General features: G+C 41.3%; 1 protein-coding gene across 8 annotated transcripts in view; it reads right to left on the bottom strand.

The window, feature by feature from the left end:
- mier3 (MIER family member 3) overlaps positions 1 to 16,862 on the bottom strand; it is a 72,387-nt gene that overhangs the window by 26,969 nt on the left and 28,556 nt on the right. For all 8 annotated transcript variants that reach the window (XM_033030230.1, XM_033030244.1, XM_033030221.1 and 5 more), the window contains 5 exons: positions 14,679 to 14,758; positions 10,652 to 10,724; positions 3,582 to 3,733; positions 1,322 to 1,403; positions 1,127 to 1,221 (listed from right to left, as the gene is read on the bottom strand). In XM_033030230.1, coding sequence (XP_032886121.1) covers positions 1,127 to 1,221; positions 1,322 to 1,403; positions 3,582 to 3,733; positions 10,652 to 10,724; positions 14,679 to 14,758 — 482 coding nt within the window. The remainder of the gene's footprint in view (positions 1 to 1,126; positions 1,222 to 1,321; positions 1,404 to 3,581; positions 3,734 to 10,651; positions 10,725 to 14,678; positions 14,759 to 16,862) is intronic.

Genomic DNA, 16,862 nt, shown 5'->3' with positions numbered 1-16,862 from the left:
TACTGGCAGCATCAGCCTCATGTTATGACTAACTGCTGCCTCCTCTTGGATGTGATGGAAACTGCTGTCTTTCCATCTCTGTATGCCTTCACAGCTTTCCTTTGCCCAGAGTTTTCTTTAAGGTTCTGAACAGATATATTTGAAGGGACTGTGGGAAGCTAGAGAAGAAATTGCAGGAGCCCAGGCTGAGATATAGGAATCACCATCAGACAAGAGTGAAGTGCTGAAAGACTGGAGGGTGGCTAATGTTAAGCCTCTATTTAAGAAGGGCTGCGAGGAAAAGCCCGGGAACCATAGACCAGTGAGCATAACATCTGTGGCAACCAAGAAAGAATTCTAAATGATACGATATATATGCATTTGGATAGACAGGGGCTGATTAGTGATGGTCAGCATGGTTTTGTACATGAGAGTTTGTGTCTTACAAATCTGACTGAGTGTTTTGTAGAAGGAACCAAAAAGGCAAAGCTGGAAATGTTATCTATATGGAATTCAGCAATGCATTTGATAAGGATCTGCATGGTTGGGTGCGCTGGAAGGTTAGATCACATGGGACCCAGGGAGAGCTGGTCAACTGGATAGATAATTAGCTTCATGGAAGGAAGGTGATGTGGAAGAGTGCTTTTCAGACTAGCCTGTGATTATGTGGTATCATAAATAATGAAGATGATAACCGGAATGGTTAATGGAGTTTAATGCAGATAAATGCGAGGTAATGCATTTTGGAAAGCCAAACCAGGGTAGGACCTTCTCAGTGAATGGTAGAGTTCTGGGGCGTGTTATAGAGCAAAGGGATCTAGAAGTGCAGGTACATAGTTCGCTGAAAGTGGCACCACAGGTGGTGGAATTTGTGCCAAGTTCCTGATACAGCAGCACACAGTCCCGGCGTACTTCTTTTCTAAAGCACACAGGGTGGGGGAACCAAGAGCAACATAATAAATCAGTGGGATGGTGCTAATTTGGGTATCATGTAATCAGTTTTGTTCAACAACAGTTAAAAAAAATGAAATCACAGAATTATATTCCAACAAATTTATATAACCAAAATATTTTGTCACGAGATTTATGGGCAAAATCTATTCTAAAATTAAATTAAGTTCAATAAAAATGGATGCGTGTTTCTTGCCTTATTTGCTTGTATTAGGTAAAAATCTTTGCCATAAAGTCGAAGGGCAAGTTCAAAGTTTCTACATTCGTCTTCTGTCCAAGCAGACCGGTCATCTGTGGATAGTGGATATTGACATTTACAAATAACATTTCCAAAATCATTTAAGTTTATAACCAGAGCATTCTGAAGCTCAAACTGTATTAATATTCTTACCTTGTGCAATTTTTACATTTGAGTGATAATTTCCAAGTGCTTCCTTAACTACGTAGTTACATTTTAGAAGTTCATAGAGTGCCTGTCGAGAGCATGAAACAAATAGTTTAAAATCTAAATATAAAACAATTTCAATTCTAGCCAAGGAAAATCAACATGTGTAGGAAGGATATACAGATGCTGGTTTACACCGAAGTTAGACACAAAATGCTGGATTAACTGAGCAGGCAGCATCTCTGGATGGAAGGAATGGGTGAAGTCTGAAGAAGGGTCTCGACACGAAGTTACTCCAGCATTTTGTGTCTATTTTCGAGGAAGATCAACACTTGGAAAAGCACTAGTCAAATTATTAATAGATTTTTCATAAAACTACAGAATAATTTAAAGATATTAGATAGAAAGATATCCTTCATAGATGTACTCCGTGTAAAAGCAGTCAGCTAGTTTCTTTCACTGTGACTACTTATGTACGCACATGTAATTGAGGGAGAAACTACCCCGTTCAAATAGTTCTATGCAATTCCAAAACTCAATCGATTGTATAATATTTTTACTTGCTATCAGAGTTGAGAGCATCTCAAATTTCCAGATCTATCAACTGTGATGGTCGCATTTTTGTTTAAAATTCCAATAATGTGTACATGCCATTAGTGTTTCTTCCCTGGCCTCAAGGCTGGGACCTTGATCATATACTTTAATTCTATTCTTTATATGCAAAGAAATTAAAGGACTTTAATAACCATAATTTTGCTTTAGTTTTTCCTCAGCAGTGGCAGTCACAAGTTCTCCATGAATTGGCGTGAATATTGTTAAAAACACAGAAAACTTATCTTCTATTCATTCAAAGTGTTTGATCCTCATTTGCTCATGAAATTCATAATGTATATAAAGCCCATTAACCTATTTGGGATGCAAGGGGAAATCCACGTTGTCAGAGGAAGAACATGTAAACTCTACATAAACAGCACCCAAGCACAGGATTAAACACTGGTAATTGGGATTGCACATCATCCTGGAATGGATTAGGAAAATAAAAATAAAATAAAAGCTATTTTTTTCCACCACATTACTCATAAATTCCAGAAGCAGAATTACGCCATTCAGCCTATCAAGTCTACTCCGCCATTCAATCATGGCTGATCTACCTTTTCCTCTCAACCCCATTCTCCTGCCTTCTCCCCATAACCCTACACATTGTACTTTGCTTTTTTTTTTAGTAAGAAAGAAAATCAACCCATTGGTGGTTCTTTGCTGAATTCTGAAACTTTACCAATTGTCAGGCCTATTAGGTTTTTTTGGGCACATTTCTCACTGATCTTTAATTTCTCTTGGTGGATATGAAGAACCACTTTCTGGGGAGATTTATATCTTAAAATGGATATATAAATCTCCAAATGTTAACTATTGCAGATTTTTCATGTAATAACCAACCATGTCATACCTTTCAATGTTTAATTATTTGACAAATAGTTTCTCTCCCATTTGACTCACTGTATCAATTTGGCTGGGAATGGTACAATTCCCTTGTACATGCCTTTATTACTAGTGGGCTAGATTATTGTAACGGTCTCCTTGCAGGTCTTCCGAAAAAAACTGTCAGGCAGCTACAGCTTGTTCAGAACGCTGTTCTAACAAAGACCAAAAAATTTGAACACATTACACCAATTCTTAAATCCTTACATTGGCTCCATGTATGTCAGAGAATTGATTTCAAATTCCTGCTGCTCACCTATAAATCACTACATGGTTTAGGACCAAAGTATATCACTGACATGCTTCCACTATATAAGCCTTCTAGACCGCTAAGATCTTCTGAAACCAATCTGTTAGTGATTCCCAGAGTAAATACAAAAACATGGGAAAGCAGGATTTAGTTACTATGCAACAAATAGCTGGAATAAACTTCCTGAAGATTTAAGACTTGCCTCAACTTTGACCACTTTTAAAACAAGACTGAAAACTTTTATGTTTACTTTAGCTTTCATCTAAATCTTAACTAACTTGCACTTTTAACTTTTGCACTTTTTATAATGCATTTTTAATTTTGCTTTTCTTTTCTTTTAATTCTCCTATTTTATTATTTCATTTTATTGTATGACATGTTTTTATGTGAAGGACTGAGTCTGCCTCGTGTATGAAATGTGCTATATAAATAAAGTTGCCTTGCCTTGCCTTGCCTACAATGCCAGGTCACTTTGACCTAAACCATATTTTAAGTGAGTAAAACTATTTCTAATGAAATGACACCACTCATATTCACCTGTTCATTGTCTCTTACATGGATACCTTCAGGTATACCACCAACTCCCTTTTCGTCTGTAGATCTCTTAGCTGCTTCATGCAAGAACTCCTTTATTGTATTTTCAGGAAGCAAATGGGGAGTCCAAAGTAATTGGTCCTCATTTTCATAAACTAGAAATAAAATACATGTTACAGTAACTTTCTGATTCTTATTGAAACATGAATATATTCAGCTCCATCATACAATTTAAAAAAACAAAATACTTTTGTCACAGAGTTGAATCTGCTGATGAATATTCAATGTTTCAAAGGTTTCTCAGAGTACAACGTAGCCCTCCAATATATCGGTCCTATTCCATTCAGCAAAATTCTGAACTAAATACTTACTCACTGATTTAAAGATAATTTACTGATTGCAGATAATCATTCTGTTATGACTGCAATATTTTCATAATTTAAGTAAATGAGAAATTTCCCTTCATTCTCAAACTAGTAGAAATTATAGGTTTACTCAGTCTGTCATACAGCATGTAAACAAGCCTTTCAGCCCAACATGCCCATGCCTACCAAGAAGCTCCATCTGCGCTAGTCCCATCTGCCCATTTGGCCCATATTCCTCCAAACCATTCCAATCCATGTACCTGTTTAAATGCTGAAGTACATGCCTCAACTACCTCCTCTGGCAGCTTATTCCATACCCCACCTGATGCCCGGATTCCTATTAAATCTTTCACCTCCCACCTTCAACTGGTCCTCTGGTTCTTGATTCCGCCAGTCTGTGTAAAAGACTCCGTGCATTCTACTCCCCCCATGATTCTATACATCTCTATAATATCTAGTTCCCCTCTTTCCTTGACTATACTTACAAAATCTCTTTGAAAGTTCCTTAATATTTCTGCTCGAGTTATCTCGCCCCATTCTTACCTTTCTTCATAAGTATGCTCATTTCCCAAAACTGCTTCAGGAATATACTTGTATAGGCAGCTGGGATCATGTCCCATGCTGCCTCCTTTTTCCTGACCAGGGCATCAATTTCTCTCATCATCCAAGCTTCCTTATTCCACCTGCATTGCTCTGTGCTCTAAGAGTAACATGTATGCTCTGAATCCTTTGTCATCACACGTTTAAAAGCATCCTACTTTCCCGACAATCCTTTGCCTGCAGACCAGGTTGGCATTCTGGACGAGTGTGCGTGCGTGCGTGTGTGTCGCCTTTGTAGTTTATGTACATCATGTGAGAAATAAGGTAGAGAGGGAAATAGTAACAAGTATTTTGGTTCTGTCTTCACTAAGGAAGACACAATCTCCCAGAAATACCCGGGGACTGAGGATCTAGTGGGAGGGAGGAACTGAAGGGAATCGACATTAATCAGGAAATGGTTTTAGGTAAACTGTTGGGACGGAAAGCAGATAAATCCCCAGGGCCTGATGGTCTGCATCCCAGAGTACTCAAAGAGTGGCCCAAGAAATCGTGGATGTGTTGGTGATCGTTTACCAATGTTCTCTCGACTCTGGATCAGTTCCTGTGGACTGGAGGGTACCTAATGTAACTCCACTTTTTAAGAAAGGAGGGAGAGGAAAAACGGGGAATTGTAGACCAGTTAGCCTTACATCCGTAGTGGGGAGTCAATTATTAAAGATGTTATAGTAGCGCATTTGGAAAGCAGTGACAGGATTGGTCAAAGTCATGATTGACTAATTTTCTGGAATTTTTTGAGAATGTAACAAGTAGAATGGATAAGGGAGCGCCAGTGAATGTGGTGTATCTGGACTCAAAAAGCCTTTGACAAGGTCCCACACAAGAGATTAGTGTGCAAAATTAGAGCACATGGTATTGGGAATAGGGCATTGACATGAATAGAGAACTGGTTGGCCGACAGGAAGCAAAGAGTAAGAATTAACGGGTCCTTTTCAGAATCACAGGCAATGATTTGTGGGGTGCCGCAAGGCTCGGTGCTGGGACCCCAGTTATTTACACCATATATTAACAATTTAGACAAGGGAATTAAATGTGAATCTCCAAGTGTGCAGATGACACAAAGCTGAATGGGCGTGTGAACTGCGATGAGAATGCTATGAGGCTACAGGGTGATTTGGATAGGTTGGGTGAGTGGGCAGATGCATGGCAGATGCAGTATAATGTGGATAAATGTGAGGTTATCCACTTTGGTCACAAGAACAAGAAGACAGATTATTAACCGAATGGTGTTAGATTAAGAAAAGGGGAGGTGTAACAAGACCTGGGTGTGCTTGTACATCAGCCACTGAAAGCAAGCATGCAGGTACAGCAGGCAGTGAAGAAAGCTAATGGCATGTTGGCCTTCATTGCGAGAGGATTTGAGTTTAGGAGCAAGGTCGTACTGCAGTTGTACGGGGCCCTGATGAGACTGCACCTAGAGTATTGAGTGCAATTTTGTTTTCCTAATTTGTGGAAGGACATTATTGCTATTGAGGGAGTGCAGCGCAGGCTCACCAAGTTAATTCCCGGGAAGGCGGGACTGACATATGATGAAAGAATGGTTTGACTGGGCTTGTATTCACTGGAATTTAGAAGGATAAGAGGGAATATTATAGAAACATATTAAATTCCTAAAGGATTGGACAGGCTAGATGCAGGAAAAATATTTGATGTTGGGGGAAATCCAGAACCAGGGATCACAGTTTAAGAATAAGGGGTAGGTAGACAAAAATGCTGGAGAAACTCAGCGGGTGAGGCAGCATCTATGGAGCGAAAGAATAGGTGACGTTTGGGGTCAAGACCCTTCTTCAGACTCGACCCGAAATGTTACCTATTCCTTCGCTCCATAGATGCTGCCTCACCCCAGGGCTCAAAATTAGCGGTTGCCCGGGTGCCAATGACCACCAAAGTGCCGCCGGGCAACCTAAACGGCAAGTCATTTTTCCCAGCATGACACTGCAGATACTGGTTTATACCGAAGATAGACACAAAAAACTGGAGTAATTCAGCGGGTCAGGCAGCATCTCTGGAGAAAAGGAACGTGACGTTACGTGTCGGCAACGGCTGTCGTGCGGGGCAAAGATATTAGGTGTGGGGTGACAAAGGGTCGGAGCGAATGACGGGCCCTGCACAGCGGCCGCGACACAGGCTCCACCCCTCCTCCTCCCGCACCCCGCCCGCCCTGATAGCGGCCGCTGCTTGCAAATCAGCTAACGGTGATAACCGCTTTCAAAACAAACCCTCTCGTACGCCGAGGCCGGGAGGGGGAGGCCTCCTTCCGCCATCTGAAGCAGCTGCACCAAAGATCCTATAGCTATAGGATCTTTGACCTGCACCACTCGGCCCCGCACCTTGCTGTTGGCTGGCGGAGGAGGGGAAGCGGTGGCGGGACTTGGCGGTGGATAGAGACGGCCAAGGCAGCGGGGCGATGTTGTCTGAGGAGCACTGACCTTCCTTCCTCCCACCTCCTCTGCTCCCCCCCCCCTCTCTCTCTCCCTCTCTCTTGTACGCCCCCTCCACCCCCCCTTATCCTGAGCCCCTCCTCTCCATTCCGCACTGATCCCCATTCCCGCCTTTATTCAGTCCTGTGACATCCACAGTGCTCCCCTCTCCATCGACCACCCCATCTATTCATCCTGCGCTGATCACCCTATCCACCTCGCATTGATTCTCTTGCCACCCCTCCATTCATCCTGCACTGAACCCCCCATTCATCCCGTACTGCCCCCCCCTCCATTTATCCTGCACCTATCCCCCATCCATCCTGTAGTGATCTCCCCATTCATCTTTTACTGATCCACCCATTCATCCTGTACCGATCCCCTCATTCATCCTGTACTGATCCCTTTCATCCAATACTGAACCCCCCATTCATCCTGTACTGATCTCCCCCATTCATCCTGTACTGATCCCCTCATTCGTCCTGTACTGATCCCCCTCATCCATCCCATACTGATCCCCCCATTCAACACCACTGACATCCCCCGTGCTCTCCCCTCACAATTTTACATACTCCAACCAACACGTACAAATTCACCTGCCTCAATCCATCCATTCCGCACCGATTGCCTTCTCAACCCCCACCACCTTCCCCCCCGCCCCCGCCATCTATCCACCTCGCACTGATTCACCCCCCCTGACCCTATTGTCCTGGAAATGTCTTCAGAGCGAACATTGACTATGTTTGATAACGGAATGCAATCAAATATGTTTTAATTCCCAATGTTAATATTTGTTTTAGTCCATAAAGATGGATTAATTAAATTGTGAACACGTGAAACATTAAAACCACAGTGTTCGATTGTCACTGCTACCGTTGACACGTTATGACAGGATTCATTTTAACAGCAAATTAATGCTCTTAATATGGAGTATCAGTACTGTAGTTATTTAATGGACAACATTCACAACTATAGGGGGTACACAAAATTGCTGGGGAAACTCAGCGGGTGCAGCAGCATCTATGGAGCGAAGGAAATAGGCGACGTTTCGGGCCGAAACCCTTCTTCAGACTGATGGGGGGTGGGGGAAAGAAAGAAGGAAAAGGGGAGGAGGAGGAGGAGCCCGAGGGCGGGCGGATGGGAGGAGACAGCTAGAGGGTTAAGGAAGGGGAGGAGACAGCAAGGGCTAGCCAAATTGGGAGAATTCTATGTTGATACCATAAGGACGCAAGGTCCCCAGACGGAATATGAGGTGCTGTTCCTCCAATTTCCGCTGTTGCTCACTCTGGCAATGGAGGAGACCCAGGACAGAGAGGTCGGATTGGGAATGGGAAGGGGAGTTGAAGTGCTGAGCCACCACAACTAAATTCACAACTATACGTTGGATTTTGACATCTTTAAACATATTACCAAAGGAACATTTGCTGCAGTTATGTCCTTTGGCCATCAGTTAGTGTAATCAGTTAGTGTAACCACTAACATCAGTTAGTGTAATTTTTAACCTGTCAGAAGGGTATAGTCGGATTTAACATATTCTCATAAAATACCTTTAGAAATTTCCTTGCAACTGGATATTTTGTTATGGATAAATTATGTGGGAAACGAGAGTGTTTCTGTACCAATAGCAATAACGACCCATGCTATGGCCATGTCATGGTAATTTTCAGTCCTTCACAGAAAATATGCTTGCATCAATCTGTAGCTCGCATGGTTAAGCATATATGTGACCATGGTCCAGGATTTATTGACACAGGTTGATCATACGCTGAATAGTCCAACCACATTTTTGTTTAGAAGTGGAAAGAACTAATAGAAATTGCATTAATTGCAATGTGTAAAAAGAGTTGAGATACTGTATTATAATTTTGCTGCATGTCATTGTGGTATATATCATGTCTTGATTGGTGAATATGTTAGTTTGTGACTTTATTTGAAGCAGAAATAATATGTGAATGCTTCATTGAGCATAATTCCGACTGGTAACTACGCACTTCGTCCGAGCACATTATCGCAGGTGTCATGCAAACCGTCTTAAATGACCACCTAAACTGTCATTTGGCAACCTAAAAAGCTGTCAAGGTTGCCCGGCTGGCAACAGGGGAAAAAAGTTAAGTGAGAGCCCTGCACCCGCTGAGTTTCTCCAACATTTTGGTCTACCTTGGATACTTCAAATAAAGTCACAAAATAAACATATTCACCAATCAAGACATGATATATACCACATGATATATACCACAATGTATATATATTAGATGTACGTGGCAGTTCTTTCTTAAACAAGAATAAGGGGTAGGCCATTTAAGATTGAGATGAGGAAAAACTTTTTCACCCAGAGAGTTGTGAATGAATCTGTGGAATTTTCTGTCACAGTAGGCAGTGGAGGGCAATTAATTGGATGTATTCAAGAGAGAGTTAGATTCAGCACTTAGGGCTAAAGGAATCAAGGGATATGGGGAAAAAGCAGGAGCGGGGTACTGATTTTAGATGATCAGCCATGATCATATTGAATGGTGGTGCTGGCTCGAAGGGCCGAATGGTCTACTCCTGCACCTATTTTTCTATGTTTCTATCTCAAGCCCACAGGTCCATGTAACATCCTATAAATCTTTGTACCCTTTTGAACGATGACATTTGTCCAAATACTGGGAGAACGATCTGCACGCAGAGTGCGACCTCATCAACAACTAGTACAAATGCATCATGATGTCCTATCATTTGTGGTCAATACCTTTCCAAATGAAGGCAAGCTTGCAAAGCGCCTTCTTCGGTCCATCTGAACCGCCACTTTCAGGGAACTATGCACCTGTTCTCCTAGATCTCTCTGTTCCACAACACTCTCTGGTGCTCTGCCATTTACTGTCAAGTCCTGCCCTGGTTTGACATACCCAAGTGCACCATCTTATTTGTCAGAGTTCAATTCCATTTGCCATCCCTTCATAATTGATCCAGATTCTATTGCAAATTTAGATATCCTTCCTCACTGTGTATTGTACAATCAATTTTGGTATACTCTGCAGGTTTACCAGCAATGTTACATTATTATCCAAATTGTTAATGCAGATAGTATACAAAAGTGAATCCAGCTCTGACCCCTGCAGCATACCACCAGTCACAGGTCTCCTATCAGTTGTTAACAAACACCATCCCATCCAAATCCTTTACACTCTGGGAGACCCAGTCCGCATTAGAGAAGTTGAGATCTCCCACTAAAACTATTATACTCTCAGCTATCTGCAATCTCTCCTACAAATCTGCTCCTCCAATTCCAGCAACTATTGTGGGGCCTAAAATACGCTCCCAAAGTGACCATTCCCTTCCTGTTTCTAGGTTCTACCCATATAGTTTCACTGGACAATCCTACAAGAATATTCTATCTCCACATTGAAGGCCTTTCGAAAGTCCAAATACACCACAGTCACAGGTTTCCATTTATCTATTCTGCTAGATTCAATCTCATAAAACTACAGATTTATAACACTTTTCTTTTTCAAAATCCATGAAGACTGACATTTTTCCTGCAGGATTGTGTACGTGAGCTGATAGTAACCCAGTGTACTAAATTCACGTAGCGCCTCGGAATCAAAATCAATTATAGAAAAACACTGATTCGCAAGGAATCTACCCAAATAATTTAGATAATTGTCTTTTCGTGCTTACCAAAGTCATAACGTGAATAAAATATTTTTCTCACCTTTATCTCCATCTTTATATTTGCACAGAGAGGATGGAATTTCAGCTTGATACTCTGAGCCCACCATTATTTCCTAAACAAGGACAAGCCAACATGAGTCACGATTGTTATCCAGCTGATTTACATTTGCTTTCCATAAAACATAGCAATTAAGTAGATTATAATGTTATATAATATGTCAGTACACTGGAGTCCCTGGTACCTTCTACATTGTTGATAGATCATTTTACTTCAACAAATTATCTTTTGGTGATAGTTCAACTTTATATAGCTTTTAGCTCTACCCCTCCACCGCCGCCGCTGAAGCTCTGGGCCCGACTCCGGCAAAGGCCGCACTAAACCAGCTGCAAGGCCGCGAGGAGGGGAGGGCGAAGAAGCGACAAGAAAGAAAGTCGCCTCTCCGTCGAGGTAGGTGCCTGAAAACGGTTTCCCCCTATTCCCCCTCCCCCCACCACCCCCCAGACAAGACATAGAGAAACACTAAAACATACTTTTGGACAAACCAAAAAAGTTGAAACACAAGCCCGCTGCAGGCGAGGCAACCGATTCGCAGCGCCACCGGAAGGGATTCTTGTGGTGACAGTCCTATCATTCCGCTAGTTAAGGAATTATAAAAGTTTGACCCAACAATAAATGTAGAACAGCGATATATTTCCAAAGGAAATTCGCAGATGGTAGCATCCTCATGTCTGTCCAAGTAACATCATGATGCACTCTTAATAGCTCCAAAACATCGTTTTCTTGGTGGAAATGTGTTGTTTAAATAGTCCTTATTGTAGATAGTAGACAGCACAATATCTGTGCAAATCAATCATGGTTTAGGGTGTCAGCCAGCCAATCAAAAGGGACTGATTTGTCCGTAACTGTGTTTGCCTTTGTTGTACTGCATTTTTACAGGTACAGTGCCCTCCATAATGTTTGGGACAAAGACCTGACATTTGTTTGCTTCTGTATTCCACAATTTGCGATTTGTAATAGAAAAAAAAAAATCACATGAGGTTAAAGTGCACATTGTCAGATTTGATTAAGGGCCATTTTTATACATTTTGGTTTCACTATGTAGAAAGTACAGCTGTGTTTATACATAGTCCCCCCATTTCAGGGCACCATAATGTTTGGGACACATGGCGTCATAAGTGTTTGTGATTGCTCAGGTGTGTTTAATTGCCTCCTTAATGCAGGTATAAGAGAGCTCTCAGCACCTAGTCTTTCCTCCAGACTTTCAATCACATTTGGAAACTTTTATTGCTGTTTATCAACATGAGGACCAAAGTTGTGCCAGTGAAAGTCAAATAAGCCATTATGAGACTGAGAAACAAGAATAAAACTGTTTGAGACATCACCCAAACCTTAGGCTTACCAAAATCAACTGTTTGGAACATCATTAAGAAGAGAGAGCACTGGTGAGCTCACTAATCGCAAAGGGACTGGCAGGCCAAGGAAGACCTCCACAGCTGATGACAGAAGAATTCTCTCCATAATAAAGAATAATCCCCAAACAACTGTCCGACAGATCAGAAACACTCTTCAGGTGTGGATTTGTCAATAACTACTGTCCGCAGAAGACTCCATGAACAGAAATATAGAGGCTACACTGCAAGTTGCAGACCATTGGTTAGCTGCAAAAATAGGATGGCCAGGTTACCGTTTGTCAATAAAAAGTACTTAAAAGAGCAACCACAGTTCTGGAAAAAGGTCTTGTGGACAGATGAGATGAAGAATAACTTCTCTCAGAGTGATGGCAAGAGCAAAGTATGGAGGAGAGAAGGAACTGCCCAAGATCCAAAGCATACCACCTCATCTGTGAAACACGATGGTGGGGGTGTTATGGCCTGGGCATGTATGGCTGCTGAAGGTACTGGCTCACTTATCTTCATTGATGATACAACTGCTGATGGTAGCAGCATAATGAATTCTGAAGTGTATAGACACATCCTATCTGCTCAAGTTCAAACAAATGCCTCAAAACTCATTGACCGGCGGTTCATTCCACAGCAAGACAATGATCCCAAACATACTGCTAAAGCAATTTTTCAAAGCTAAAAAATTGTCAATTCTTGAGTGGCCAAGTCAATCACACGATCTGAATTAGCATGCCTTGTATATGCTGACTGAAGAGAAAACTGAAGGGGACTAGCCCCCAAAACAAGCATGCCAAAGATGGCTGCAAAACAAGCATGGCAAAGATGGCAGAGCATCACCAGAGAAGACATGAATCACAGACTTCAAGCAGTCATTGCATGCAAAGGATATGCAACAAAATACTTAACATGACTACTTTACATTGCTGTGTCCCAAACATTCTGGTGCCCTGAAATTTGGTGAACCGTGTATAAACACTGCTATAATTTCTACATGGTGAAACCAAAATGTATAAACATGGCCTTTATTAAAATCTGATAATGTGCACTTAAACCACATGTGGTTTTTTCTATTACAAATCTCAAATTGTGGAGTACAGAGGCAAATAAATAAATGATGGATCTTTGTCCCAAACATTATGGAGGGCATTTTCAATGGAGAGCATTCCATCACATTCCTGAAATAATTTGGAGGTGGAAAAGCTTTTGAGAAACCTTAATTCAGGGAGTGTAAATCTTGCACATTTGATGAAGCCCAGTAACAACGCACAACAATTATTGTTGACTGACTCTCTCAGAACACCTCATCTGCACCAACGGTGATGTCTGTCTAAGCTAATATCATTAGTCGCATTAGGCTTGTATCCCTCTAGGTCTTTCCTATGCAAGTTACTGCATAACCATCTTTTAATAGTCGTAATTGCATCTGCTTCCACTACCTATTCTGGAAACCTGTTCCAGATAGTCACCATCATCTGCATGAAAAACTTATCCATCAAATCTCCTTTAAATTCCTCCCATCTCACCTTAAAAACTGTGCTTTCTTCTTCTGGACTCCATTGCCCTGGAGAAAAGATTCTATCTATACCCCGCATAACCCAAGAAACTTCTCCGATCATCCCTCAGCTATGTTCCAGTGAGAATAAACCAGCCAATCCAATCTCTACTTATAAACTACAGCCCACCATACCACGCAACAACTTTGGGCACTCTTTTTATTGCTACCACATCCTTCCTGGAGTGTTGCAACCAAAACTCTGTGTGGTCTAACCAATGTTTACTACAACTGCAACAAGACATCCAAATTCTAATACTCAAAGCTTCGAATGATGTCAGGAAATATACCAAATAATTTTTACACAACCCCATCTGCTTGTGCTGCCAACTTCAGGGAGGTCAGCCCTCGCACCCCAAGGTCTCTCAGTCCATCCACAATTCTGAAGTTACTGCCATTTACTCAAAATGTCCCACGAGAATTTGACTTCCCAAAGTCTACTAGCTGGATTAAAAGCCGTTGCCACTATTGTGGCCAGCTTTCCACCTTTCCAGTATCTCACAAAAATCATTCAATTCATTACAGAATGCAATTTTACAATAATTTCAAAACTAATACAAGATCGAAGCCATTTATGACATCCTGATGAAACGTTGGGCACTAAATGAATGAAATCCACTTCCTTCAAGAAAGTTAAAAAACAATGTTATTGTGATTTAAATGTAGCTAAATAATTACCTAATTTAAGTCAAACTTCACTGAGAGGCATCGTTCCAGGCTAGTGAGGAAAACCACTGTACACGAGCCACTGTTCGCACTCTCTGTTACAATTGAATTCCTTCTGCTCATTAAATTATTAAGCAAGGTCAAAATCAATCTGATAACTTAAATCACGATTCACAAAACACAAATTTAGCGGCTACTAAAGTTTAACTACTTGGAAAAAGATACAAAATGACTGTCAGCTGCAGAGGTAATTTGTCTTAGTAAGTGCTCACTTTAGAAGAGAAGGACATGTAAAATAAAATTGTAGGCTAATGCCTCGATGTAAATTGGGAGTCTGTATGTTTTCTTGAATAAAAGGTTCAGAGATCTAAAACCCACACAAATTCTGTGCAATTTAGATTTTTTTATCATACATCATAAACATTTTATATTAAGATTGAATTACCTTTTTCAAATCTTCAGGGGGAGCACAATCATCTTGTCTTTCCTCATCTTCAGATTCTTTATCACCAAAGGCGGTGCTTGCTGCATGTAAAAAAAATGCAGCTGTTTAAAAGGACAACTAAAAATATAGTTTTCACTGAATTCACTAAACAAGAGAAACTTTATTTTTGACCAATAATATTTTAAGTTTTTCCCAATTATGGATTTCCCAAAATGTTCAGAATCCATCCTCTAAATATATATTTTGATCCCACTCATTCCTCCTCAAATCTTTAAATGAAATATGCACTCATAATGAATAAGTTGTAGTGGCTAATTAAAATACATATTTTTACCAACACAACTTTGTGAAGATCACTTGTCAGCCATGATCATATTGAATGGCGGTGCAGGCTCGAAGGGCCGAATGGCCTACTCCTGCACCTATTTTCTATGTCTTGCCCCCATTGAGATATACAGGCCTAAATTCAGCCCAATTCATCCACGCCAATCAGATTTTATGACCGTTAATCCCATTTGCCTGCTTTTGTACCAATCTAAATGGTTTTTAAATGTTGCCATTGTATCTGCCTCTACAGCTTCCTTGGGCAGCTTGTTCCACAAACACATCACCTTCTGCACAAAGGTAGACATAAAATGCTGGTGTAACTCAACGGGACAGGCAGCATCAAGAAAATTTCAAGAAGGGATAAGAGTGTAAGGTCAGGTGAAATAGGAGGGGAGATGAATACCAAATTAAAAGTGTTATATATGAATGCGCAAAGTATAAGAAATAATGTGGATGAGCTTGAGGCTGTTAGAAATTGGTATCTATAATATTGTGGGAATTACAGAGACATGGCTCCAAGAGGTTCAGAGCTGGGAACTGAATATTCAGGGTGATTTGTCCTATTGGAAAGACAAAGAGGTGGGCAGAAGGGGTGAGGTAGCTCTGTTGGTAACAAATGAAATTCAGTCCCTTGCGAGGGGTGACATAGAAACAGAAGAAGTAGCCATTGTTGATAGAACTGAGAAATTCTAAGGGTTAAAAGACCCTAATGGGAGTTATCTACAGGCCCCCAAACAGTAGCCTGGAGATAGGGTGCAAGTTGCATCAGGAGTAAAAATTAGCATGTAACAAAGGTAATGCTATGGTTGTTATGGGAGATTTTAACATACAGGTAGACTGGAAAAACCAGGTTGGTACTGGACCCCAAGAAAGGGAGTTTGTAGAGTGCCTCCGAGATGGATTCTTAGAGCAGCTTGTACTGGAGCCAACCAGGGAGCAGGCAATTCTGGATTTAGTGCTGCATAATGAACCGGATTTGATAAGGGAACTCAAGGTAAAGGAACCATTAGGAGATAGTGACCATAATATGATAAATTTTAATCTGCAATTTGAGAGGGAGAAGTGTCAGTATTGCAACAAAGGGGACTATGGAGGCATGAGGGAGGAGCTGGCCAAAGTTGACTGTAAAGGGACCCGAGCAGAGATGACAATGGAACAACAATGGCAGGTATTTCTGGGAATAATCAAGAAGTTGCAGGATCATTTTATTCCCAAGAGGAAGAAAGATTCTAAGGGGAGTAAGAGGCGACCGTGGCTGGCAAGGGAATTCAAGGACAGTATAAAAATAAAAGAGAAGACATATAACATAGTAAAGATGAGCAGGAAGCCAGAGGATTGGGGAACTTTTAAAGATCAACAGAAAGTAACTAAAAAGGCATACAGGGAGAAAAGATGAAGTACGAGAGTAAGCTAGCCAAGGATATAAAGGAGGATAGTAAAAGGACGGTGGAGGCCAGTTCTCTGGATACTTTCAAGAGAGCTAGATAGGGCTCTTAAAGATAGCGGAGTCAGGGGATTTGGGGAGAAGGCAGGAACGGGGTACCAATTGTGGATGATGAGCCATGATCACATTGAATGGCGGTGCTGGCTCGAAGGCCTGAATGGTCTACTCCTGCATTGACTAAAACTCAGTGGCAGGAAGTTAATTCTACAGCAAGACAATGATCCCAAACGTACTGCTAAAGCAACAAGGAGTTTTTCAAAGCTCAAACATGGTCAATTCTTGAGTGGCAAAGTCAATCACCTGATCTGAACCCAATTGGCATGCCTTTTATATGCTGAAGAGAAAACTGAAGGGGACTAGCCCCCAAAACAAGCATAATCTACAGATGGCTACAATACAGGCCTGGCAGAGCA

The sequence above is a fragment of the Amblyraja radiata genome, chromosome 1, assembly GCF_010909765.2.
Source record: "Amblyraja radiata isolate CabotCenter1 chromosome 1, sAmbRad1.1.pri, whole genome shotgun sequence".
In the NCBI taxonomy this organism is placed as follows: domain Eukaryota; kingdom Metazoa; phylum Chordata; class Chondrichthyes; order Rajiformes; family Rajidae; genus Amblyraja; species Amblyraja radiata.
This window is presented reverse-complemented; position numbering and strand designations above follow the sequence as displayed.